This window comes from Tachyglossus aculeatus, chromosome 8, assembly GCF_015852505.1.
Source record: "Tachyglossus aculeatus isolate mTacAcu1 chromosome 8, mTacAcu1.pri, whole genome shotgun sequence".
NCBI lineage: Eukaryota > Metazoa > Chordata > Mammalia > Monotremata > Tachyglossidae > Tachyglossus > Tachyglossus aculeatus.
Window position 1 is genome coordinate 8763309 of NC_052073.1, and position 27248 is coordinate 8790556.

The window sequence follows — 27248 nt, forward strand, 5'->3', positions numbered from 1 at the left end:
TCTAAGCGCTGGGGAGGTTACAAGGTGATCAGGTTGTCCCACATGGGGCTCACAGTCTCCATCCCCATTTTACAGATGAGGTAACTGAGGCCCAGAGAAGTGAAGTGACTTGCCCAAAGTCACACAGCTGACAATTGGCGGAGCCGGGGTTTGAACCCGTGACCTCTGACTCCAAAGCCCGGGCTCTTCTTCACTGAGCCACGCTGCTTCTCTGTAGTATGTATGTAGTAGTATGTAGTGTGATTAGTCCGCTGGGAAGAAACAGGCAGGACAGGTGCTGTATTTGTGAAGATCTTTCAGCGTCAGTTAATTCTTGAAGCGTGACATTACCAATCATGACCCTGATTGGTAATCAGGTGACATTATGTGACATTGGTGACATTACCAATCGTGACCCTCCATCCCCCCCACCTTACCTCCTTCCCTTCCCCACAGCACCTGTATATATGTATATATGTTTGTACATATTTTTTACTCTATTTATTTATTTATTTATTTTATTTGTACATATCTATTCTATTTATTTTATTTTGTTAGTATGTTTGGTTTTGTTCTCTGTCTCCCCCTTTTAGACTGTGAGCCCACTGTTGGGTAGGGGCTGTCTCTATATGTTGCCAGTTTGTACTTCCCAAGCGCTTAGTACAGTGCTCTGCACATAGTAAGCGCTCAATAAATACAATTGATTGATTGATTACCACTCTAGGTCTCTCCGCAGCTGGGTGAGTCCTCGCTCAAACACTGAGTAAATTGGTTTGACATTTTGGCCACTTCAACTTGGCTGAGCTTGTTTGACTGGGTTTTTCCAGCGCCCATTGTGTAACCTCTCCTTCTTAAAGTTTAGAGGCTAGGGTCTGGGGGGAAAGAGCCTTTTCACCTCATTGATCATCAGGTAGGGAGGAAAATGCTGCTGTTGTAAAGTTAAGAAGTGAATCTATGTTTGGTTTTGTTCTCGTCTCCCCCTCTATTTATACTATTACTCTATCTTCTAGACTGTGAGCCCACTGTTGGGGAGGGACTGTCTCTATATGTTGCCAACTTGGACTTCCCAAGCACTTAGTACTCTATTACTCTATTTATACTAGTACTCTATCTTCTAGACTGTGAGCCCACTGTTGGGGAGGGACTGTCTCTATATGTTGCCAACTTGGACTTCCCAAGCGCTTAGTACTCAATTACTCTATTTATACTAGTACTCTATCTTCTAGACTGTGAGCCCACTGTTGGGTAGGGACTGTCTCTATATGTTGCCAACTTGGACTTTCCAAGCGCTTAGTACTCAATTACTCTATTTATACTATTACTCTATCTTATAGACTGTGAGCCCACTGTTGGGGAGGGACTGTCTCTATATGTTGCCAACTTGGACTTCCCAAGGGCTCAGTACTCTATTACTCTATTTATACTATTACTCTATCTTCTAGACTGTGAGCCCACTGTTGGGTAGGGACTGTCTCTATATATTGCCAACTTGGACTTCCCAAGCGCTTAGTACAGTGCTCTGCACACAGTAAGCGCTCAATAAATACGATTGATTGATTGATTGCTTTTACTTGTACATGTCTATTCTATTGATTTTATTTTGTTAATATGTTTGGTTTTGTTCTCTGTCTCCCCCTTCTAGACTGTGAGCCCACTGTTGGGTAGGGACTGTCTCTATATGTTGCCAACTTGTACTTCCCAAGTGCTTAGTACAGTGCTCTGCACACAGTAAGCGCTCAATAAATACAATTGATTGATTGATTGATTGATTGTCAAAAATCTAACAAATCCAGTCCTGGGTTGAGCACCAGAAAATGCTTCCGTGCCTGGATTTGGTGACTTGAGGCATCCTAGGGATAGTATTAGTCTCCCCCTTCTAGACTGTGAGCCCCCTGTTGGGTAGGGACCGTCTCTATATGTTGCCAACTTGTACTTCCCAAGCGCTTAGTACAGTGCTCTGCGCACAGTAAGCACTCAATAAATACGATTGAATGAGTGAATGAATATTATCGTCGTATTTGTTGCTGTTTTATTTTTAATAATATCATCGTCATGTTTACTGCTATTTTATTTTAAATAATATTATCATCGTCACTTATTGCTATTTTATTTTTATATTTTATTATGCTTACTGATGTTTTATCGTTTTGATGATTGTCTTTTATTTTTATATTTTATTATGCTTAATGATGTTTTGTTGTTTTGACAATTGTCTTTTCTTTTTTACCGTTTTATCATCATTGTTATTGTTATTATTGTATTTGTTAAACCCTTACACTGAGAAGCAGAATGGCCTAATATCAAGAGCATAGGCTTGGGAGTCAGAGGACCTGGGTTCTAATCCCAGCTCTGCCACTTGTCTGCTGTTTGACCTTGGGCAACTCACTTCACTTCTCTGTGCCTTAGTTCTCCCATCGGTAAAGTGGAGATTAAGGCTGTGAGCACCTTGTGAGACAGGTATTATGTCCAACTTGATTATCTTGTATCTACCCCAGTGATTAGTACAGTGTCTGGCACATAGTAAACACTTAATAAAATACCATTATTTAAAAAAAAAACCAAAAAACTTACTATTTATCAAACACTGTTCTAAGCTCTAGTTTGATGCAAGTTAGTTAATCTGGTTGGAAACAGACCCCATCCCACATGGGCTCACAGTCTAAGTAGGAGAGAGGACCAGTGTTGAATCCCCATTTTTCAGTTGAGGAAACTGAGGCACAGAAAAGTGAAGAGATTTGCCCAAGGTCACCAAGCAGACAAGTGGTGGAACCGAGATAAGAACCCAAGCTCTTTTGACTCCGAGGCCCTTGCTCTGTCCACTGGACCACACTGCTTCTCCTTCAAGAGTTTAATCTTAATTTGATTTTAATTTTTTTAAATTAAAGTGGAACCACACCCCCCCAAACCAGGACGTTTGGTTAAACTTAGTATTTTCATCTACTGTAATGAGTTGAAATTGACCTTAACAAAATTAGGATTGATTTGTAAATTAACAGATAAGTTCATCACAATTTTATGACTGGTTTATCTTCTTGTACCTACCCTAGCACATAACCCAGGGCTTAGTAATAATAATGATAATAATGATGGCATTTGTTAAGCACTTACTATGTGCGAAGCACTGTTCTAAGCGCTCAGGGGGGATACAACAATAATAATAATAATAATAATAATGGCATTTGTTAAGCACTTACTATGTGCAAAGCACTGTTCTGAGTGCTGGGGAGGATACAAGGTGATCAGGTTGTCCCACGTGGGGCTCACAGTCTTAATCCCCAGGTTACAGATGAGGGAACTGAGGCTCAGAAAAGCGAAGTGACTTGCCCAAAATCACACAGCTGACAAGTGGCGGAGCTGGGATTAGAACCCATGACCTCTGACTTCCAAGCCCGTGCTCTTTCCACTGACCACACTACTTCTCTACTTAATTATTACTGTTATTCCCTTTCCTCTGTGCTATAATGAAAGGTAACCCCAGGGTGAGATTTAGAATACGAGGAGGCAAGACAAAGAATTAGTGCTGTTTTGATGCTTGGTGATCACTTCTCTATAATAATAATGATGGCATTTATTAAGCGCTTACTATGTGCAAAGCACTGTTCTAAGCGCTGGATCCGGAGACATGATTAGCTAACAGCAATGAGAGGAGGTGGGGTCGTGTTAGATTTTTTTTTTCTAACTGAAATAAAACAGACTGTCTAGAAATCCCAACAGGTTGAGTTTGAAGTCAGTCCTGTTTTGTTATCTTTATTAATCTGCGGTTTTTTATCTTCCTCCCGAGTGATGGTGTTTCCTTGTGAAGTAGAGGAAAAAGCTGTGGAGCAAGTATTCCATGCCTTCGTAGCACATGCCATTTTGCCTGGAATTGCAAGCTTGTTTTCTTTTGGAGGGAATGGAAGCAGGAAGGTCACAAGCACACTACACAAATACCGAGCAAGTGATCAGTCATAGAAAATGGATTTTGGACACCTTCCAAATGGAAGTCCAGGCGTTTCTCCAGGGTGCTGCGAATAGCATTAGCTTTTCTCCGCAAAGTAGTGTGTTCTAGTGGCTAGAGCCCTGGCCCGAAGTCAGAAGGACCTGGGTTCTAATCCCGGCTCTGCCACTTGATTGCCCGGTGACCTTTGGCAGTTCATTTATTTATTTATTTATTTTACTTGTACATATCTATTCTATTTATTTTATTTTGTTAGTATGTTTGGTTTTGTTCTCTGCCTCCCCCTTTTAGACTGTGAGCCCACTGTTGGGTAGGGACTGTCTCTATATGTTGCCAACTTGTACTTCCCAAGCGCTTCGTACAGTGCTGTGCACACAGTAAGCGCTCAATAAATATGATTGATTGATTGATTTAACCTCTCTGTGCTTCAGTTCCCCCATCTGTAAAATGAGGATTAAGATTGTCAGCCCTAGTGTGGGACAGGGACTGTGTTCATCATCATCATCATCATCATCATCATCATCAATTGTATTTATTGAGCGCTTACTATGTGCAGAGCACTGTACTAAGCGCTTGGGAAGTACAAATTGGCAACATATAGAGACAGTCCCTACCCAACAGTGGGCTCACAGTCTAAAAGGGGGAGACTTTTCAACTTGATTAGCGTGTATTCATTCATTCAGTTGTATTTATTGAGCGCTTACTGTGTGCAGAGCACTGTACGAAGCGCTTATCTGCCTCAGTGCTTAGTGCCTGGCACATAATAAACACTGAGAGAATACCATTTAAAAAAACGATCCCCCTAGCTAATTAGTGAATATGCAGATAAAGTATGCAATTATGTTAACATTGAATTTACATTTTACCACAGAAGTTATTTGGACCCTCCAGTCCCATGGTTAATTTGCAGGTAGCCAGGAGGGTCTGTCAGCCCAGCATGCTCCCTCTTATTCAATTGTATTTATTGAACACGTGTGTCTTTTAGACTGTGAGCCCACTGTTGGGTAGGGACTGTCTCTATATGTTGCCAATTTGTACTTCCCAAGCGCTTAGTACAGTGCTCTGCACATAGTAAGCGCTCAATAAATACGATTGATGATGATGATAATGCAGTGCACTGTAGTAAGCGCTTGGAAAAAGACAATATAACTACAAATTCCCTGTCCACAGTGAGTTCACTAATGTGTGGGTTGAGTTTTGTGGAATGGCTGCACTTTAAGCTTGTGGGCAGGGAATGTATCTGTTGTAGTGGTCTCTCCCAAGCACTCAGTACAGTGCTCTGAACACAGTAAGCACTCAATAAATACGATTGGTTGGCTGGCCCGGCTCCTGTGGGTTTGCAGGACAAGCAAGAAGTTTTGGATGTTAAAGGCGTGAAACTCTCCTGCCTCTCCTTTGCTCTGTTGCAAGCTGCCTTTCTCCAAACCAAGCAAGAGCATCTAATCTGTATTTTCTCTTCGTTCAGAAACTCATCGCGTATGGGCACATTACCGGCAACGCTCCAGACAGCGGTGCTCTGGGGAAACGCCTGATTGACCGCATAGTGGAAACGGTTTGCAATTGCTTTCAGGGCCCTCAGACGGATGAGGGGGTGCAGTTACAAATAATTAAGGTATTCTCTCCGTTCTGTCCGTCTGGTTTTCCAATCGGACCTCTCTCCCGGGAGTTTGGGTTTTTAATTTAGCTCTAGTTGGATCCTCCGAAGAAGATTCCTGCAGTTGGGGGCTATTTGGAAGCAGATGAGTTTGGTGTAATTTAAACACTGCCTTGGCTAAACTTCAAATTTGATTCATGTTGGTAGGATAAGAAAAATGAAATTGAGGGTGTTTTTACCCAGGTATACCCCATCCCCCCAAAAGTATGAGGGGTGGGAGGAAATAAAACTGAAGTGACTTCGAGGCAAAATGACAGGTTCTTTGGGTTTCTCTCCCATCTCCTTGGAAATCCCTGGTTTCCAATGTGTCTTGTTTCCTTGGATTCTTATCCACATTCAAATCAACAATCTTCTCCATCCTTTAATCCCAACCCTACTGCCAGAGTGTTTTGATGTGCTGTATCCCCATGTGTGGTCTTCCAGGATGTGTAGTGATTTTAGTCCAGCCAAGATCCAAGATCCCCAGGCTTGAATTGATTATCTCTGTAGGGAGAAAGTTTTCTATCACAACATGACTCTTTGTTCCTTGGAGTCCAGGACAAGGATCTACAGAAATCCCTGTTACTTTGGAGAAAGCATGATGAATTCCCCTCTAAAATGGATTTTTCATAGAGGAAGGGGGCTTGTGCAAGCGAGATCCGTTTTAGGGTATCAGTTCTTCGAGAACAGGGTTGTTTTTTTCCTTTTGTCCAGTCCTTGACTCATTGTGGGGGGACAAAGGATGTAGAATGTCTTCCTTGTGTCTTTGTAAAGTCCACATAAATAGGGATTTTAATGACAGCAATATGAATCTCAGTAGGAAGCTGATTATTGGCAGGTTACACAATTTAGCTGGTGAAAGCACTTGATCCACAACCATCTAAGAACTAAGTTTTGTAGAAACGGTGTTAGTCATAAGAGTTGCTGGGCATATATGCCAAGGTAAAATTGCATTAAAGTTGGTACATCTTGCATTTGTTTCAGGCTCTTCTTACCGCTGTGACTTCCCCACATATCGAAATTCATGAAGGAACAATACTTCAGACGGTTAGGACGTGTTATAACATCTATCTGGCCAGTAAAAATCTCATTAATCAGACAACTGCCAAGGCTACCCTCACTCAAATGCTGAATGTAATTTTCACCCGGATGGAGAACCAAGCAGTAAGTAGCTTGAACTGTCTTCTGGGGTGAGATCTCTAACTGTTTTAATTAGCAGTTTGAGTTGTGTGCAGCATATTATCTATTTGATTCTGCTCTCAGATATACCCCTCCCTTGTACTGTGAGATAAATTGACCCTATTGTGAACTGGAGAACATATATAAAATGAAGTTTGAAGCCTGTTTTAGGAAATGGCCCTTAGTTTCAGACCAAGAATCATTTGTCAACTCTGCCTATAATAATATAATAATAATAGTACTTGCCAAGCGCTTACTATGTGCCAAGCACTGTTGCAAGTACTGGAGTAGATAAAAGTTAAGTTGGACACAGTCCCTTTCCCACATTGGACTCACACTCTTAATCCTCATTTTTCACAGATGAAGTAACTGAGGCACAGAAAAGTTAAGTGACTTGCCCAAGGTCACACAACAGACAGGTGGTACACCCAGGAATAAAACCCATGACCTTCTGAATCCCAAACGCATGCTCTAGCCACTATACCATGCTGATATTTCTTGGGATACAAGATTGTGAACATATGAATTGAAGATGGTGGAGAATTTTCTGTTTTACGTTTCATCATTCAACATAAATTGTCTTGGGTTGGACTTCTCAACTTAGTAGATCTCGGGATAGCTTTGGAATAATTTCTTACCCGTTGACTGTATTGTCTATTGACTCGTAGATACAGGAGTCCAGAGACCTAGAAAAATCAATCCAACAGAAACCCCAGTCTCCCACGATCCAAACTGTAGCTGAATCGCCAAAGATTAATCAGCTGAAACCGAACCAGCGACAGAGTATACCATCGACCCCGGAAAAAACAGATTTAACTAATGGTGGACATAAGAGTGGCAATTCTGGCGAAGAGAGAGCCGAAAATAGGGGGGACCATATAGAACGAGCTGCTCTATCAGGTATGTAGCACGTTGTCCCTTTTCAAACTCAAGCAGCAGATAACTTCATTCTTCATATCTGGCATGTCAAACTTACTCCCACAAATGGGCCACATATTGAAGGTGGGGAGAGTAACTGTCTGTCGTATATGAAGAAAGAGGAAGGGAGTTTCAGGACATGGATGAGAGGTCACAACAGAAATGGAGGGTGGGCACTTCTGCTGGATCTAAATTATATTTTCCCGTTATGGTCAGTCATCCCAGCGTGGGGCAGCCAGACATGCCTGTTGAAGAGTTTGGAGAGGCGCTCAATAGCTGTTTCCTTTTCTAAACCTTTTTCTCCATAGCCTTCGCTTTTTCATAAGGCTTTACCATGTTCAGTGCTCTTTTTTTAAGGGTATTTAGGAGCTTACTATGTGCCAAGCACTGTTGTAAGCACTGGGGTTGCTCAGAGGCAAAAAACTTTCCAGCTAAACAACTCTGGGAAATCTGGCTCTTCCCTCCTGCTGTTGGGCTGTGCCTTGGAGAGTGGGAATGTCAGCTTTGGCTTTATGAACAGGAACATTACTTTTTTATGGTATCTAAGCACTTTCTGTGTGCCTGATACTGTCCTAAGTGCTGGGGGAGATACAGGCTACTCAGGTTGGACTCAGGCCACGTCCCACGTGGGACTCACAGTCTAAATCCCCATTTTACAGATGAGGGAACTGAGGCACAGTTAACTAACTTGCCCAAGGTCACATAGCAGACAGTTGGTGAAGCTGGAATTAGAACTCAAGTCCTTCTGATTCACAGGCCCATGCTCTAGCCACTAGTCCATGCTGTTTCTCATTGCCCACCTCCCCTTTGGTGCAAATAATTTTTGGGGTTTTTTCCCTAATTGTAAAAGTCCTCAACTAGATGAAGTGTGAGACTTGGGCAGTAGAGAATGTGGTCCTGTAAGAAATTGCAAAACCCAAACTGATGTTTTTTTTCCCTCTTGGATTAAAGTGAGGGAAAACTCACTTTCCCAAACCTGACTGTCCAACACCTCTATTACCCAGAGAGTCAACATCAAATTTACCCCCCCCCCACCAAAAAAGGTGCTTCTAAATCTGTCTCTGTATGCAGTTAAATTCCTTGAAGGCAGGGACTGAGGCTTTTCTGAGCTTTTCAACACATATGCTCCTGCAGGAAATAACCTGGGATTAGCCATCCAGAATACGATCTGCCAGGTCATATAAATAATTCAGATAGAATTGAAGATTGTGGTTACAGAGTTCTGCAGGTAACCCATGTCTTTGCATATAATCTATGCATATGTGTGTATGCTTTGCATCCTAGCCATTCTCAATTCATCGGCTTGAAGAACTTCATTTCGATTTTGCCCAAAAAAGGTTCTGAATTAACACTTTATGCAAACCAAGTGAAACACACATCCACCTTTCTTTTTCTGCTCACTTGTAAATGTTGTTTGTTGACAGGAATAAAACCACATCTGCTTTTTTGACTGCATGGCAGTGTTGGTTAAGGAAAAAAAACCTATTGGGTGAGCAGTGGACAATGTGATATGTGTAAATAAGACACTGTGCTTGGGTTCTTTCCTTCTCAGAAAGGCATGGCTTCTCTATGAATTGAACCTTATGTTGCAGGTAGTGACTCCTGATGCTATTTTCTTCTTCTCACCCTCTTCCTGATTAGGAGGCATTTGAACTTTATTCAGCTGCTTTTTAGGGCTGGCTTACCCCTTGAAAAGCTGTCGTTATTACAGTTCAATTATAACTGTTTAGTGTAATGTAGGTTAGAAAAGACCACCCATTTTTACAGCTTTTAGTTACAAAAGTTGCATCATAATTGAATGCTTCTAGAAAACCTATCTCAGGTTTTTGGACTTTGTTAAAAAGCCAGTAATGATTGTTTCCGATTATCATGTGCACAGTCATTGTCTGACTAAATACTTTTAGTGTGCTGTGTGACTGGGGTCTCCATGCCTTGGTTTCATCATCTGAAAAATGGGGATTAAGACTATGAGCCCCATGAGGGGCTTGGCATGTGCCCAGCCTGATTAGTTTGTGTCTACTCCAGCGCTTAGTACATTAGTTCAGTGCCTGGCACATAATAAGCACTTAACAAATACCATTAATAACTTCACTTCAGATTTTCATAACTGTGACCCATACAATCTTTTCTGCTGTTATTCGCAATGCTATTTTCACTTGTGGTTTGCTTTCAAGAAGTGATAATATAAAATGAATGATGTTTCCTTTTCTCTTTCTCTTCCCTGGATTCTTGGGGTGTGTAGCGTCAATGGAAACTCCTAGAGGAGGAGCCCAAGATGTGGTGAAGGACATCTTAGAAGATGTGGTTACGTCTGCTGTTAAAGGTAAAGAAAAAAGCAAAATCCTGAAAGAATCCTCCTGAGCTCTCTTTGACATTTTCATAGCTTATCCAACTTTCTTTGGTAACTCAAAAGTAAGGCATTTTGTTTTTCTATTCCTTTCATTTGCATACAGATTGGAATGTAGGCAAAAAACAGTTGGTTTAAACCCATTTTAAATGATGGAAAAAGATCTTGTGAGGTTTCATAAAACTTTCTGACAGGGGAAGTGCATTTCACTTAGGGCTAATTTTCCATGTGACGTTCCTGACACTTGAGAGTGTTTGGGGAACTTGGTGATGATCGGGATCTCCTGTCATAAACAAAGGATAAGCCCTGGGACAGTTATGAAGACCTGTGCAAAGAAGTTGACTGTAATAATAATAATTGTGGTATTTAAGGGTTTAGTATGTATGGCGAAGGGTTTAGTATGTCCCCCTCTCCTCCCCCTTTTAGACCGTGAGCCCACTGTTGGGTAGGGACTGTCTCTATATGTTGCCAACTTGTACTTCCCAAGCGCTTAGTACAGTGCTCTGCACACAGTGCTCAATAAATACGATGGATTGATTGATTGCTAGATGCTGGGGTTGATACAAGATAATCAGGGTCCACAGGAGATTCGGAGTCTGAGTAAGGTATTGAATCCCCACTTTGCAGATGAGAGAACTGAGGCACAGAGAAGTTAAGTGACTTGCCCAAGGTCACAAGGCAGGCGAGTGGTGGAGCCGGGTTTAGAACCCACATGCTCTGACTTCCAAGCCCCTGCTCTTTCCACTAGACCACACTCCTTCAGTAGTAATTGTGGTATTTGATAAGCACTTACTGTGTGCCAGGCACTGTACTTAGTACTGGGTTAGATACTGTTTAATCAGAGCAAAGTCCCACTTCAGGCTCACATTCTAAGAAGGAGGGAGAAAGATTAATCCTTGTTTTACAGATGAGGAAACCGAGGGACAGAGGAGTCAAGTGAGTTGCCCAAGGTTACATAGCAGGCATGTGGTAGAGCTGGGAGCCTCCTAAGTCTGTGCTCATTTCACTAGACCACACCACATCTCTGGAAGCTCCTCCCCAGTCTTCACCGCCCGTGTTCGTTAGCTATTTTCAGGATTCCTGCTTAACGTGTCCACCATGTATGAGGGTGACCCTTCGGGTGGAAGCCTGCAGCTCCGATGGCATAGCCCCACTTGAACCCACTCCTCTTCAACAGTGGTAGGAGAGGGGTTGAAATTTGTGGGGAGGAAAATCCTTAGTCAGAAGGGGTAAGGTGAGCCTTTCCTGGTGATACATTTGATTTCAAGAACAGTCGTATGTGTTTCTTTAAGAAGCTGCTGGAAAGCGTGGCGTGGCCGAAACAGAACCATTCCCGGCTGAATCAGAGACCAAGGACTGTACCACTTGTGGAATTGATGAGAATTCACAGACCAACGGGATAGCAGATGACAGGCAGTCTTTGTCATCTGCTGATAATCTGGTATGAGATATTGATTTGTTGACAGCTCCTTTTATGAGACCCAAAATATGGGGGAAAATAAAACTTTCCCTGTCACGGAATGAGAAACGTAAACTGACATATCTTGATTTCAGGGGGATGAATTAAAACATTGGTCAAAGGATTTAGAACTGTCGAAGATTTCCCCGTTCTAGAAACATGAGGATTTTTATATCAGGGAGTTCCTATCAGGGTGTTAAAGGCAAGTTTTGTGAGCTCTTAAAAAACTACTTATCCTTGTGGCAGTTTGCCTCTCCCCCTTGCCCCTCGAATAATAAATAATAATAATTACGGTGTTTGTTAAGCACTTACTATATGCCAGGCACTGTTCTAAGCTCTCGGGTAGATAAAGCAAATCATGTTGGACACAGTCCCTGTCTCAGGTTGGGCTCAGTCTCAATCCCCATTTTACGGATGAGGGAACTGAGGCACAGAAACATGAAGTGATTTGCCCAAGGTCACACAGCAGACAAGTGGTGAAGCTGGGATTAGAACCCATGACCTTCTGGATCCCAAGCCTGTGCTCTATCCACTACACCAGGCTGCTTTTAATTGTGAAATGTGGTAGGATCATAGCATTGGAAAGTCTTTGAGGGATCTTGCGGTCCAACTCCACTCTTCCTGGCTGGCAGATGACTAAAGCACTCAGGGTCAATGTTGTTTTCTTGCAGCTATTCAAGAATGGAGAGATCACCACCTTCTATAAGCTGTTCCATAGGCACCTTGCTAATCAGAAAGGTCTTCCTTCTACCCCCTTAAAAAAAATCTCTTCTGCTTTAGCCCACCACCCTTATGTTTGACCTTCGGTGGACACGGAGGACCAGAGGCCCATCTCCTCCCTGTAAAAGCCTTTCAACCAGTCGAAGGCCAGAAGCAAAGCAGTTTTTGCTTCCCATCTTCTGCTGATCCTGGGCCTAGCCCATCTCTCCCCGTCCTGTGATGTTTGTCCCGTGAACTGAAGTTTATTTCCACCCATGTGTGTCTCAAAATCCGAGAGACTTTCTGGCCCATCTCTCCAGATCAATTTGACACTTTTTCTTCTCTCGCAAAATGTGGGAAAACGCTCCCATTTAGTGTCATCTGCAAGTTAGAGTATTCCAGGTTTCTTCTCACTCGTCATCACTTTTGCGTAGGATCAGTCCTAGTGGCCGGGCACTATTTGGTGTGTGTCTGAGTTGGTGTCTGTCCATAAGATGCCACTCCCAGGCCGTGCATGAATCCAATAATGATAGCATGATCATGACCATGCTTTTCCTGGCTTGTCAGTGAGCTCTTTGCAGAAAAGAGTCAGAATCCTTGACCAAGTGAGTTCACGTATTGCATCTCCCTTGTCTGTGTGGTTGGACTAAACAAGCCTGAACGGCCTTTCTGTGGTGTCTTAGAGAGTTTTTTTTTTAAAAAAATGGTATTTGTTAAGTGCTTCCTTTGTGCCAGGCACTGTACTAAGCAGATAGATACAAGGTAGGTTGGACACAGTCCATATCCCACAGGGGGCTCCCAGTTTGCATCCCCATTTTACAGATGAGGTAACTGAGGCCCAGAAAAGTGAAGTGACTTGCCCAAGGTCACACACAGCAAACAAGTGGCGGAGCCAGGAGTAGAACCCAGGTCCTCTTGACTCCCAGGCTGATTCTCCATCCACTAGGCCACATGGTTTCTCGAGGATGAGATAGGCTTTTACTAAGGCTTTGAAAGTTGGGAGAGTGGTGGGCAAGGATTTGAATCCAGGACTTTGGAGGTTTCATCTGAATATAAGATCAAGGTAATGGCCCCTCTTGCACTGATGCTTCCTGAACCGCTCACTTAAGATCCACAGAACTTACGTACATGTCTGTAATTTATTTATATTAACATCTGTCTCCCTGTCTAGACTGTAAGCTCGTTATGGGCAGGGATGTGTTTATATTGTTGTATCGTACTCTCCCGGGCACTTAATAAGCGCTCAACAGGTATGATTGGCTGAACGTCCTGCTGCCATCAGTTGATGCGAAGAAGGTAATTATTTTGGTTGGCTGTTTCATACTAGGAATCGGATGTCCCTGGACCTCAGGTGGCCGCCAAGTTCTCCCACATCCTACAGAAAGATGCTTTCCTCGTGTTCCGGTCCCTCTGCAAGCTCTCAATGAAACCTCTTGGGGAAGGACCCCCAGATCCCAAGTAAAGACGTTGGTTGTGCTTGAGTTGGAAAGTAGTAATAGTAATGGTTGCATTTGTTAAGCACTTAACTATGGGCTAAACGCCAGGGTGAATGCAAAGGTAATCAGTTCAGACAGAGTCTCAGTCCCCCAAGAAGTTGACAGCCCCAGTCCGGGGAGACAGATGTAAAACCGCAAAAATGAATACGGAAAGCAGGAGATGCCAACCCAGGCAAATTAAGATGAAACAATCTAGACTGTATCCCCGTTGTGGGCAGGGATTGTCTCTCTCTATTGCTATGATGCACTTTCCCAGCGCTTAGTACAGTGCTCTGCACACAGTAAGCGCTCAATAGGTGCGACTGAATGAATGAATAAAGAACCTGGAAATAAATCATTAAGATTAAATCGAATGGGGCTTTCTTCAGGTCCGTCACCAGTCCAGGCCAACAGTTTTTGATTACAAGCTACCCCAGCCATCTCAATATCCTGAGCGTCAGGCAGGCAGTCAGGCATGATTTCCACAGTGGTCAGCAGAATCTGCGTGCCTGGTTCAGACAGAGGGTGGCTTCTTAGCGATGAAAGGTAGAAGCGTGTCTTATAGATAGCGGTAGTTGGGGAGGGGTGAAGCCCATGATTCCCTTCCCTCTCCCTTCCAGATCCCATGAGCTCCGTTCGAAGGTGGTATCCCTCCAGCTACTTCTGTCGGTCCTGCAGAATGCTGGCCCCGTCTTCAGGGCCCACGAAATGTTCATCAATGCAATCAAGCAATACCTCTGTGTGGCATTATCCAAAAACGGAGTTTCTTCAGTGCCTGACGTCTTTGAACTGTCACTTGCCATTTTCCTCACCCTTCTTTCAAACTTCAAGACCCACTTGAAAATGCAGATTGAGGTATGACTCGCTTTCTTTTTGGAAATGGTTTTATTCGAGCGCGGGAGGACCGTGTTTGGGTTCTTGAACGGGTTAGAAACCGCTGCCTTTATTCGTGAGCATTTGCAGGTGGATGGAGGGCCCTTTTCTTGTCGGAATTACTGTATTGGTGACTCTTTGGCTATTTTTATTCAGTTCAGCTTCTAAGTCAAGGATGGGTAAAATGTGGCCTCTGGGCCAGTTTGGCTCTGAGCGTCCCTTCACTTAGTGGTCTGGTGAGCCGTGGAGTCTTGGAGGTTTTGTCAGGATCTGGGACTGGCTTGGAGCTACTGTGGATAAAAATGATTGTACTTCTATAGTCCAAACCTCTCTCCCATAAACCCCTTCACTATGGGCCCCACAGACATTTCCTTCCCCAAAGTGCCTAAGTAATTGCCCATCCCGGTCTGACACTTTTCTTTTATGTTCACACCATGCAGGTCTTTTTCAAAGAGATTTTCCTCAACATTTTAGAGACATCAACAAGTTCTTTTGAGCACAAGTGGATGGTCATTCAGACTTTAACCAGGATTTGTGCAGGTAATATCATTTTGAAGGTAGCATCTATTTTCCTCAATGTCAAAGCAGTTTTGAAAACTCTAGATCTTCCAAGGTATAAAGGTTTGGTCATTTCAGCCTAATTCAGCTCTGTGTTTGAGTTGTCTTAATATTCATGAAAATCTTTAGTGAGTGTGTTGTTTTTCGGGGATTGGGTGGGGGGAGAAATGTCAAATAATTTAAATGTTAGAGGATAGTTTCCCATACCCTGAAAACAAATTCTAATGCTTATATTATACTATTTTATCATTTAAGATGCTCAATGTGTAGTGGATATTTATGTCAACTACGACTGTGATTTAAATGCTGCTAATATTTTTGAGCGCCTCGTAAATGATTTGTCAAAAATCGCTCAGGGAAGAAGCGGACATGAGTTAGGAATGACACCTCTGCAGGTAAAAATATGGTGCAGTCGAGCACTAATTTGACTTCATTCTGAACTAATTTTCTCAGTTAAGCCCATGTGACCCATTAAATCCCAATCTTTGCTATGGATGACTGTGTATCCCAGGTCCAGGTGTGCAGACAATCCAGAAATCTAAGATACAGCTGCCTCCCCCAAGGGACTTTCACCCTCCCTGCCCCCCCTTCTTGGATTGATGATCACCCCAAAACTTAGCACTTTGTGCAGGGAATTTGGTTGAAATTGTAAGATTTTTGTAGAACTAAAGGTAAATTCGAAAATTAAGAAGCTCCCCCGCTCTCCCTTTCTCCGTCCCTCTCTCCTCTTCTCTTCCTCCCCTACCCCCCCTCATTTTTTTTTTTCGTTTTTAGGAACTAAGCCTGAGGAAGAAAGGCCTTGAATGCCTGGTATCTATATTGAAATGCATGGTTGAGTGGAGCAAGGATCTGTATGTGAACCCCAACCACCAGACCAGCCTTGGTGAGATTGCTGCGTGCGCTCCCTCTCCCTCTCCCTTATACACGGCAAGCTGGGAGATTGCTCTAACAGGCCTCAGATTAAAATTGTGGTGATTTAAAATCAAATCTCTTTAGCACAACCCAAAGCAACAGGTAGTCTTAGCAGAAATAAAACCATTCCATTGAGGGTCTCAGAAAATGGGAGAGGTGGGTGAGAGGAATGGTTCAGTTGAGATACATGATGACACATTGTGACTCTGTTAGTGTAGCTTCCAGGGACAACAAACTAAGAGGAACCACATTATTTCATTTCACTGCAGGTCAGGAAAGGCCTTTAGATCAAGAACTAGGCGAAGGGAAAGGCCTGGACATCAGGAGACGGAGCAGCGTGAGCTCCCTGGACTCTACAGTATCCTCAGGAATCGGGAGCGTTGGAACCCAGACCTGTGTCCCTGACGATCCGGAGCAATTTGAGGTCATCAAGCAGCAAAAGGAAATCATTGAACACGGGATAGAACTGTGAGTTGTTTCTCCCCAGCCCCAACTCAACCACGGCTTATTAGGTGGAACTAGCTGACCCATGAAAACTAGCTTCATATTTTCAACAGCGTACAATGCTGTTCACTTCTGAGGGACATTGTGAAGCTAGTACTGACTCAGGAAGACCAAAAGGTGTGATTTTAATTTTTAAAAAAACAAACAACCCAAAAAACAAACAAAACCCAGCTTCACATAGTTGTCATTCCAGTTAACATTTGAAAGATTGTTTAAAATACTTTATCTTTTGGTGGAGAGTCTGTATAAACAGTAGGAGCGTGGCTTAGTGGATAGAGCTTGGGACTGGGAGGCAGAAGGACCTGAATTCTAATCCTGGCTCTGCCACCTACCTGTTATGTGACTTGCCCAACTGTGCCTGTTACCTCATCTGTAAAATGGGGATTAAGACTGAGCCCCATGTGGGACATGGACTGTGTCCAAATTGATTAGCTTGTACCTACCCCGGTGCTTAGTACATAGTAATCACTTAACAAATGCCATTAAAAAAAGACCCATGGTGTCAGAAGAATGATCCCTAATTCCCGAATGATGTTCTGTCCAAACGTATAGTGAAATTCCGACTGGATTACTGCATCAGCCTCCTCTCTGATCTCCCATCCTCTTGTCTCTCCCCACTTCAGTTTATACTTCATGCTTCTGCCCGGATAATCTTTGTGCAGAAATGCTCTGGGCATGTTGCTCCCCTCCTCAAAAATCTCCAGTGGCTGCCTATGCATCAAGCTGAAACTCCTCACTCTCGGTTTCAAAGCTCTCCATCACCTCGCTCCCTCCTACCTCACCTCCCTTCTCTCCTTCTCCAGCCCAGCCCGCACCCTCCGCTCCTCTGCCACTAATCTCCTCACCGTTAGGCCTCGTTCTCGCCTGTCCCGCTGTCAATCCCCGGCCCACGTCCTCCCCCTGGCCTGGAATGCCCTCCCTCCACACATCCACCAAGCTAGCTCTCTTCCTCCCTTCAAAGCCCTACTGAGAGCTCACTTCCTCCATGAGGCCTTCCTAGACTGAGCCCCCTTTTTCCTCTCCTCCTCCCCATCCCCTCTCCCCCGCCCTACCTCCTTCCCCTCCCCACAGCACCTGTTTATATGGTTGTACAGATTTATTACTCTATTTATTTTACTTGTACTTATTTACTATTCTATTTATTTTGTTAATAATGTAAATCTAGCTTTATTTTTATTTATTCTGGTGACGACCCCTGTCCACATGTTTTGTTTTATGGTCTATGTCCCCCTTCTAGACTGTGAGCCCTTGTTGGGTAGGGACCGTCTCTGTATGTTGCCAACTTGTACTTCCCAAGCACGTACTGCACACAGTAAGCGCTCAATAAATACGACTGAATGAATGAAAACCCTCGTTACGGAAGAATTTAGTATGCTTCTGTACTGCCTGAACTTTGTTGACATTTGAATCCATGGGCTTTGTCTTTTTGGCTACCTTGACCTCTTGTGTCTTCTGTGATTCTAATACCCCTTCTGTTCATCATGGTCCTGACACTGATAAGAAAACATTAAGGGGGTATTAACAATCTAGCGTTCAGTAGGGCTCAAAAGAGGGTGATAACCATATCAAGACGGCTGTTCTTTGGCCTGGTGTCAATGGACCACAGCAACTAGTCGATGACAGCCTTCCCCAGTCCATTCTAATTTATGGAAGGACCTCAGCTTTTTCGGCTCTTCTGAATCACTCGAGAGAAGTGGCCCTTTGCCAAAACTCATCTGATGCTAAGTATTTTGTTAAACAGGTTCAACAAAAAGCCAAAAAGAGGGATCCAGTATCTCCAAGAGCAAGGCATGCTCGGCACACCAATCGAAGACATTGCACAATTCTTACATCAAGAAGAGCGCTTGGATTCTGTAAGATGACACATTTTACCCCACCCCCACCCCCACATATGTGATTAAGATTTGATCTTCCAGTTCTTATCATTCTCACTTTATTCCTAGTTGTTCCAACTCCCCCTACTCAAGTATTTCTATAAAAAATGATCATTAGTGCTTAACAGGGTATCCTGGAGATGTGATTTCAGATGGGGAGAGCAGTGGTCTGGCAGATAGGAAAAGGGAGGGAGTTTGAGGTAGAAGGGAGGGGTTGAGCAGGAGAGGTGAGAATAAGATACAGGGACTTATTTTCATGCTGTCCCCATTCCCTTATATTTTCTTGCACTCCAGACCAAACTTAAATATAGTACCAGAGCAGTGTGACTTCTTGAGTGCTCTCTCCGAACTTTCAGAACAGCACCTCTAAATAGAATTTCAGTGTTGCCGATAATGTGCTCATTTGTAAGTGGATTGAGGAGGAGGAGCTGTGGTTTTGAGCATCTGAGTGCAAAGTGAAAGTACAATCGAAGCAAAAGGCAATCACTTTCAGAGCTCTCAGCTCACTCTTCTGTGTGGAAACTAATTTCACTGCAGGTTATATGGGACTTTCTGGATTTGTGTGTTTATTTTTAGTGGACAGGGAACATGTCCCTTTCATCTCCTCCAAGAAACCTTCCGTGATTAAGCCCTCTTTTTTTTTTTCCTATTTGCCCTCCTCCTGCATCACCTATGCACTTGACTCTATACCCCTTAAGCACTTACGTATGGATCTGTAACTTATATTGTCAGACTCCCCCTCTAAACTGTAAACTCCTCGTGGACAGGGATCGTGTCGCATAAGTGAATTACAGCGTACTCTTCCGAGTGTCTGTTGCAGTGCTCTGCACGTAGTAAGCACTTAATAAATTCCATTGATCGCATTTCAGACTCAAGTAGGTGACTTTCTGGGCGAAAGCAGCAGGCTCAACAAAGAAGTAATGTATGCCTACGTGGACCAACTTGACTTCTGCGGGAAAGATTTTGTCTCGGCTCTACGGATATTCCTCGAAGGCTTCCGCCTGCCAGGAGAAGCCCAGAAGATTGATAGGTTAATGGAGAAGTTTGCGGCGAGATATATTGAGTGCAACCAGGGGTAATGACCACTTTTAAACACTTTCCATTCGGCTCTGTTGACGAGTCAGGTGCCTGGGACAAAGTTTGTATACCGAGGACACTGGTTAAGCTTCACCAATTAAGAGCCTTTGAAAGAAAGTTGGCAGTGTTTCTTTATCTGTTTTCAAAGTGGGGATAATTTTAGCTACCTGCCTGGAAACCTGGCAGCTCTCTGGCTTCTATTTTTTGGCTTTCACATGTGTTTTAATGGGTAATGGAGTCTTCTCAAGTTCATTATTCAACTGGAGGCCTGACCCAGCATTAATCCTGTGAATATCTTTGGTAGTGTTGAGGGAAAGGTCTGAAGAGTACATGATTTCAAACATGAAGAAGCAGTGTGGCCTAGTGGAAAGAATGCAGGCCTGGAAATCGGAGGACCTGGGTTCTAATCCTACCTCTGCCCCCCTTTTTCTCTTTTTTAAATGACAGTTAAGCAATTGCTATGTGCCAGACACTGTATTAAGCCCTGGGGTAAATGCAAACTGATCAGGTTAGACATAGTCCGTGTGCCACAAAAGCTCATAGTCTTAATCCTCATTTTACAGATGAGGTAACTGAGGCAGAGAGAAGTGAAGTGACTTGCTGAAGGTCACACAGCAGACGTGTGGCAGAGCTGGGATTAAAACCTAGGCACTTCTGATACCTAGGCCTGTGCACTAACCATTAGGCCATGCTGTTGGCTGCCGTGGGACCTTGGGAACATCACTTACCTGTGCCTGTTTCCTCATCTGTAAAATGGCGTTGATACCTGTTCTCCCTCCTTCTTTGACTAGGAACCCCCTGATTATCTCGTCTTTACTCCTGCATTTAGTAAAGTGTTTGGCACATAGTAAGAGCTTAATTAATGCCATTATTATTATTATTATTATTATTAGAACACTTTTGACAGCCATGTATCCCCTCCATTAAAAGTTTCACGGTAAAAAAATGTTTTCTTCAACAGTCTCTGAATATATGGCTGCTTCTGTATAGAAAAATCCAACTTTCATCTTATTTAATGAATGGACAGCTTCCATCATTACAGAAGTGCAATGCGACTTCTGGGTATAACCCCTCTCTGGATTTTGAGGCCTTGTTCTTTGTTCCCAAATCAGAAACTATATGAAACCAATTAAATTTCATGTTCTAGCTTGGGTTCCATAGTCATGCAATAAAAAATTATTCTTAGGTTTTAATCACCAACATTTTAACCTTGCCATTTATGTGCACTTTCTCTTGATTTATCATCAATGCTTTAACCTCCCCTGTATACCCCTTCCTCCAAAGATATCCCTTTGCCTTTCCCTTCCCGAGGCAGGTGAGTGAATTGGCCACAACTAACCCTTTTTTATTGTTAGGTCCAAGTTTTCCCTTGGCAGCTCTGCAGTTTGAAATCCCAGTACACGTATAGTTCATGAATTTCTTGGATACACAGTCTGGGAAGATTTAGGCATGTCATCCTAATCGGTTTTATTGAAAAACAAATCTGCATCGTGCATACTGTGGGGTCTTAACGATGGAAACGTACTAAAACTTGTGATTAATTTTCTGTTCTGTCAGAGCAATCTTTCTAGTTTCATTTGCATATGTCTGCGTTAGTTCACAGCTTCCTAGTTACAGAGCAATAAAAGATGTTCTTAAGATGTGTAATCTTTTCTTCCAGGCAAACTCTGTTCGCCAGTGCTGATACTGCCTATGTATTAGCGTATTCAATTATAATGCTTACGACAGATTTACATAGCCCCCAGGTAAAACACTTTGAAGCTTTTAATATTGTTGTAGTACTTGAGATGTGGACAGCAGAATTTTGTTTGCATTTCTCTCCATTTTCTCTCCCCTGCTCCGTCTTTCCTTCTAGCCTTCCCATCTTTCTCCTCCTCTCCCCAGGTTTTTCACCCCCTCCTCCACCATCCATCTCTTCTTGCTCAAAAACTTTTCCCTTACCTTCCTCCCTCCCTTCCCCTCCGTGTCTCCTCCAGTTCTCAAACCCCTCTCCAAAGCCACCACCTCAATTTGAATCATTTTGGAGACCGAGAGAAGACAAAATGAAAAGCCCTTGTCATTCCAGTGTCTCTCTGGGTGGTGGGGCAGCTTCCTGGGTGACTTGGGGATGAGATCCCGTCATTAAAGTCACCGTGACCGAGAGAGAGGAAGGGAGGGGGTGGCATCCACCATAAGAAAAGAAGCACCATAGTCCTGGCTCTGCCAATTTTTGCCGTGTGACCTTGGGCAAGTCACTTCACTTTTTTTTAAATGATATTTCTTAAGCACTTAATGTGTGCCAAGCCCCGTACTACACACTGGTGTAGATACAAGTAAATTAGGTGGGTTACAGTATGGGTCCCACACGAGGCCCACTGAAGCAGCGAGGCTTAGTGGAAAGAGCTTGGGCTTGGGAGTCAGAGGACGTGGGTTCTAATCCCAGCTCCGCCACTTGTCTGCTGTGTGACCTTGGGCAAGCCACTTCACTTCTCTGGGCCTCAGTTACCTCATCTGTAAAATGGAGGTTAAGATTGTGAGCCCCACGTGGGACAATATGATTACCTTGTGTCTACCCCAGTGCCTAGAACAGCACATAGTAAGTGCTTAACAAATGCCATCATTATTATTAGTAGTAATAATAATAATAATCCCCATTTTACAGATGAGGTAACTGAGGCGCAGAGAAGTCTTACCTAAGGTCACACAGCAGACAAATGGCAGAGCCAGGATTAGAACCCAGCTCCTTCTGACTCCCAGCTCCATGCTGTATCCGCTAGACTATGCTACCTCGGTTCTCTCAACTGCAAAATCATAATAATAATGCTATTTTGTTAAGCGCTTACTATGTGCAAAGCACTGTTCTAAGTGGTGGGGAGGTTACAAGGTGATCAGGTTGTCCCACGGAGGGGCTCACAGTTTTAATCCCCATTTTACGGAGGAGGTAAAACTGAGGCTCAGATATGTTGTGACTTGGCCAAAGTCACACAGCTGACAGTTGGTGGAGCCGGGATTTGAACCCCTGACCTCTGATTCTAAAGCCCAGGCTCTTTCCACTGAGCCATGCTGGGGGTTCAATACCCATTCTCCTTCCTACTTAATCTGTGAGCCCCATGCATGACAGGGACTTTGTACAATGTAATTAAATTGTACCTACCCCAGCACTTAGAACAGTGTTTGACACCTAATAAGCACTTAACAATGCCATAAAGAAAGGTAAAAGAAAAAGAATGACCAGGGAGCTGTCCTTTATACAGTGGCAAATAGCCCTGATACTATTCGTAATGGAAAATGTCAGTGGTGGGAAAATCAATGTCACAAATCCACCTGTTTCAGTAGTAACTATTTTCCCCATTCGGGCAGGGAATGTGTCTGTTTATTGTTACGTTGTACTCTCCCAAACGCTTTGTACAGTGCTCTGCACACAGTAAACGCTCAGTAAATCCGATTGAATGAGTGAATTGTAATGGTTCCAGTTGTCATTGTCTTTATTCCCAGGTGGTTTGGGGTCAGAGATGCTGTCCAAGGGATCAGCGCCACGCTTGCAGTTGCTACAGGGGCAAACTCAAAAGCTTGTGTGGCTTGCCTCTCCCTTGGGCTACAATCATTGCCTCCTGCCCCCTTCGGGTTTGGGCAAACCCAGGAGACACAGAAAATGGCGCTTATCTAAATCTGCAGATAGAAATGCTACCACTATTTTAAATGACCTAGATATTCCATTCTTTAGAGGGTCGCGTTTCAAAACATTTTCTTAAAACCTCTTCAGGTAAAGAATAAAATGACAAAGGAGCAGTACATTAAGATGAATCGGGGCATCAATGACAGCAAAGATTTACCCGAAGAGTACCTCTCCACCATTTATGAGGAGATAGAAGGGAAGAAAATTGCAATGAAAGAGACAAAAGAACATACAATTGCTACCAAATCTACTAAGCAAAGTAAGAGTTCAAAGCACCTTTTTTGTTTTCTGTTAAATGGATTCATTTTTCAATGAATGCATAAGTACCCTACTAAATAGTTTTGAAATCGTGCATCTACATATCTGTGTGGAAAACTTATTAGTCCAGGTAGCTGTTTGGATTTTTTCCTTTCTTTTTCATAATAGCCAAAGTATTTATTTTACTTGTACATATCTATCCTATTTATTTTATTTTGTTAGTATGTTTGGTTTGTTCTCTGTCTCCCCCTTTTAGACTGTGAGCCCACTGTTGGGTAGGGACTGTCTCTATATGTTGCCAATTTGTACTTCCCAAGCGCTTAGTACAGTGCTCTGCACATAGTAAGCGCTCAATAAATACAATTGATGATGATGATGATTAAAAACTGTTCCAGAGAGCCACTTAGGTTTGACTAAGGCAGATTACTTTTGGTTGACCGATTCTAAGAGATAATTCCCTTTTCCTGTAGCCGTTATTTTTAATAATTAGTAGTAGTCGTGGTATTTTTGTGTTAAGTGCTTACTATGTGCCAAGCACTGTACTAAACGCTGGGGTAGATAGAAGATCACATACGGTCCCTGGCCCACACGGGGCTCATAGTATAAGTAGGGAGTATTAACGATGGTTGGGGCATTTGTCAAGCACTTACTATGTGCCAAGCACTGTACTGAACACTGGGGTAGACTCAGGATAATTAGGTCCCACACGGGGCTCACAGTTTAGGAAGGAGAAAGGGTGTTGAATCCCCATTTTACAAAGGAGGAAACCAAGGCAGTGAGGTGACTCACCCAAGGTCACGCGGCAGACACGTTGCGGAGCCGGGATTAGAACCTGTATCCTCTGAGTCCCAGGCTCCTTCCACCAGGCAGGCCGACCCTCCCTCCGGAATGACCAGAAGTCAGCGAAGATCGGACATGAATTAGCAGAGACGTTGATCTGATTCTGCTGTGTTTCCTGCAGATGTAGCCAATGAGAAGCAGCGGAGGTTATTGTACAACCTAGAGATGGAGCAGATGGCTAAGACCGCGAAAGCGCTCATGGAAGCCGTAAGCCACGCAAAAGCCCCTTTCACTAGTGCCACTCACTTGGATCACGTCCGGCCCATGTTCAAGGTGAGCCCCTTTAGGAGCTCCAGCTTGGGAGGATAGCGAGAGAGTTGTTAATCCGTATTTTGGAATCAGATTACGGGGACTTGAGCATTCAGATGAAAAGGACTGGTGAATGTAAAAATTTAGAGAAGCAACGTGGCTTAGTGGCAAGAGCCTGAGCTTTGGAGCCAGAGGACCTGGGTTCCAATCCCAGCTCTGCCACTTGTCCGCTGTGTGACCTTGGGCAAACCACTTAACTTCTCTGGGCCTCAGTTCCCTCATCTGTAAAATGGGGATTAAGACGGGAGCCCCATGTGGGACAAGGACTGTGTCCAACCCGATTTACTTGTGTCTGCCCCAGTTCTTAAAAGAGTGCTTGGCGCATAGTAAGCGCTTAACGAACGCCATCATTATTATTACTATTATTATTAGACTGAAATCCGGGTGTTAACTCATTGTCACGGGTGAATGGAATAATACTAAATGCTTTCTGTTTCTGCACCGGAGTTAGCACCTGGATGAACAATCAGTAAAATTTGATGAGCACCTGCTGTGTGGAGAGCACTGTACTAACCCTTTAGAAAGTACAGTGGCATTAGCAGCCCTGATCATCTGCCCTGAAGTCATTTACAAGCATTATCAGAGGGCCATTAAATTCAGATAAAGGAGGAATGACAAGGTCTGCGGGCTTTGATTCCCTGGAAAAAAATTAACCTTAAAATTTCAGTCAGTCACTATATGCAGAGCACTGTGCTAAGTGCTTGGGCAAGTCCACTACAACAGAATTAGCAGGCACATTCCCTACCCATAAAGAGCCCCACTTTTCCTCATCTCCCACTCTGTGTTGTCCTGACTTGCTCCCTTTGCTCTTCCCTCCTCCCAGCCCCACACCACTTATGTACCTATCTGTAATTTTATTTATTTGTATTGATATCTGTCTCCCCCACTGTAGACTGTAAGCCCTCTGTGGGCAGGGACTGTCCTCTCCTAAGCGCTTAGTACAGTGCTCTGTACGCAGGAAGCCCTCAATAAATACAGTTGAATGAATGAATGAACGAGCTGGTAATCCAGTTGCTTCAGAAGTGATTAAAGGTCTCTACATGCTAACTGTCTGTTTAGACAAGAGACTCCAGATTTATGCAGTTCATATCCTCACAGTTGCTATGTAAGCGATTTAAAATGCAGACATTCCTGGTTTTTGACTATTATTATTGCTCTGTCATCTTCATTATTATTACTATTTGTTGAGGGTTTATTTTGTACAAAGCACTGTATTGAGAGTTGGGGAAAGGTTTGATAAAAGTTTCACCCCTCTGGGTGGTGGGCCTGTTTTGATAGAAATTAAAAGTTGCTTTGGATAGTGACTGTGGTAGATGTTTCATAAATAAAAATAGTAATAATTGCGGTATTTAAGTACTTACTATGTGCCAGGCACTGTTCTAAGCGCTAGGGTAGATACAAGCTAATCAGCTTGGGCACGGTCCCTGTCCCACCTGGGACTCACAGTCTTAATCCCCATTTTACAGATGAGATAACTGAGGCACAGAGAAGTAAGGTGATTTGCCCTCAGTCATACAGCAGAAAAACTGCAGAGCCGGGATTAAAACCCAGGTCTTTCTGGCTCTCGGGCCCATCCTCTATCCATTAGACCACGCTGCTCCTCTCTGCTTAGAATGGTTCGTCAACCTAAACCCATTTTCTTTTTTCTAGTTGGTCTGGACTCCATTGCTGGCCGCCTACAGTATCGGGTTGCAAAACTGCGATGACACAGAAGTGGCCTCTCTGTGTTTGGAAGGCATTCGCTGTGCAATCCGAATCGCCTGCATCTTTGGAATGCAGGTGCGTAAACGTCCGGGAAGGTTGACATCCTTTTGGTTTTTGTTGGGCAGAACAGGAAGCCGACTGGTGAAAGTGAACGGTATTTGGGCAAAGCAGCTCCTTCTATCTCCAATCTGTGGTGTTTATTGAGTGCTTACTATGTATAGAGCACTGGGCTAAGCAGTTGGGAGAATACGGTGGTCGGCACATAGTAAGTGCTTAACAAATACCGTAATTATTATTTACAAGCACTCTGCCTGCTCACAGTTAGGGGAAAGGAATAGACATCGAGTTTTCAGTCCGTAATTTGATCTTCCCGGTTGAAGAAGTGGAACCATGTCAGCACTCGGGATTATCATTTACAGTACGACTCTTTGGTCACCTGATGCAGACAATTCTTGGATCTGGGAGAGTTGATGATCATAATGTGAGCCCGTTGTTGGGTAGGGACCATCTCTATATGTTGCCAACTTGTACTACCCAAGGGCTTAGTACAGTGCTCTGCACACAGTAAGCGCTCAATAAATACGATTGAATGAATGAATAATGGAATGTGGATTCTCAGCTATACTATTGGCTTTGCCTTTGCAACAGCCATCAGTTAAAAAATCTCCCTTTCAACTCTTTTTTTTTTAATTTTTTAAATTTCATTTGTTTACAATCCAGTAGATAGTAGTCTGAGCTCAGAGCCAAGGATTAAGAACTCTTATCCCAGCCTCAGCTCTGTTGCACACCACTTGTTTCCCGTTCTTACATCACACATAAAAATGGCACCAGCCGTACATTGAATTTTAAGGAGATGACCAGAGGACTGTTGCTTTTAAGTCACTCTGACTCTAAATCTAAGGCATGGGGTGTTAGTATAACATATTGCCTCTTCCCATCTTAAATGCTAAATAACATCCTGTAAGTGGAGTAACAAAGCAGTATTTATTTTCATGTCTGTCTCCCCCTCTAGACTGTAAGCTTGCTATGGACAGGGAATGTTTGTTTATTGTTATAGT

General features: G+C 43.4%; 1 protein-coding gene across 1 annotated transcript in view; it reads left to right on the forward strand.

The window, feature by feature from the left end:
* Positions 1-27248, forward strand: part of ARFGEF2 (ADP ribosylation factor guanine nucleotide exchange factor 2) — a 74448-nt gene that overhangs the window by 20162 nt on the left and 27038 nt on the right. The window contains exons 4-20 of the mRNA XM_038750755.1: positions 5382-5528; positions 6534-6713; positions 7397-7628; positions 9889-9969; positions 11286-11434; positions 13479-13609; positions 14247-14481; positions 14940-15039; positions 15313-15452; positions 15832-15940; positions 16239-16437; positions 18215-18326; positions 19217-19422; positions 21085-21169; positions 23167-23338; positions 24299-24450; positions 26137-26265. Of these exons, the coding sequence (XP_038606683.1) occupies positions 5382-5528; positions 6534-6713; positions 7397-7628; positions 9889-9969; positions 11286-11434; positions 13479-13609; positions 14247-14481; positions 14940-15039; positions 15313-15452; positions 15832-15940; positions 16239-16437; positions 18215-18326; positions 19217-19422; positions 21085-21169; positions 23167-23338; positions 24299-24450; positions 26137-26265 (2559 nt within the window). The remainder of the gene's footprint in view (positions 1-5381; positions 5529-6533; positions 6714-7396; positions 7629-9888; positions 9970-11285; positions 11435-13478; positions 13610-14246; positions 14482-14939; positions 15040-15312; positions 15453-15831; positions 15941-16238; positions 16438-18214; positions 18327-19216; positions 19423-21084; positions 21170-23166; positions 23339-24298; positions 24451-26136; positions 26266-27248) is intronic.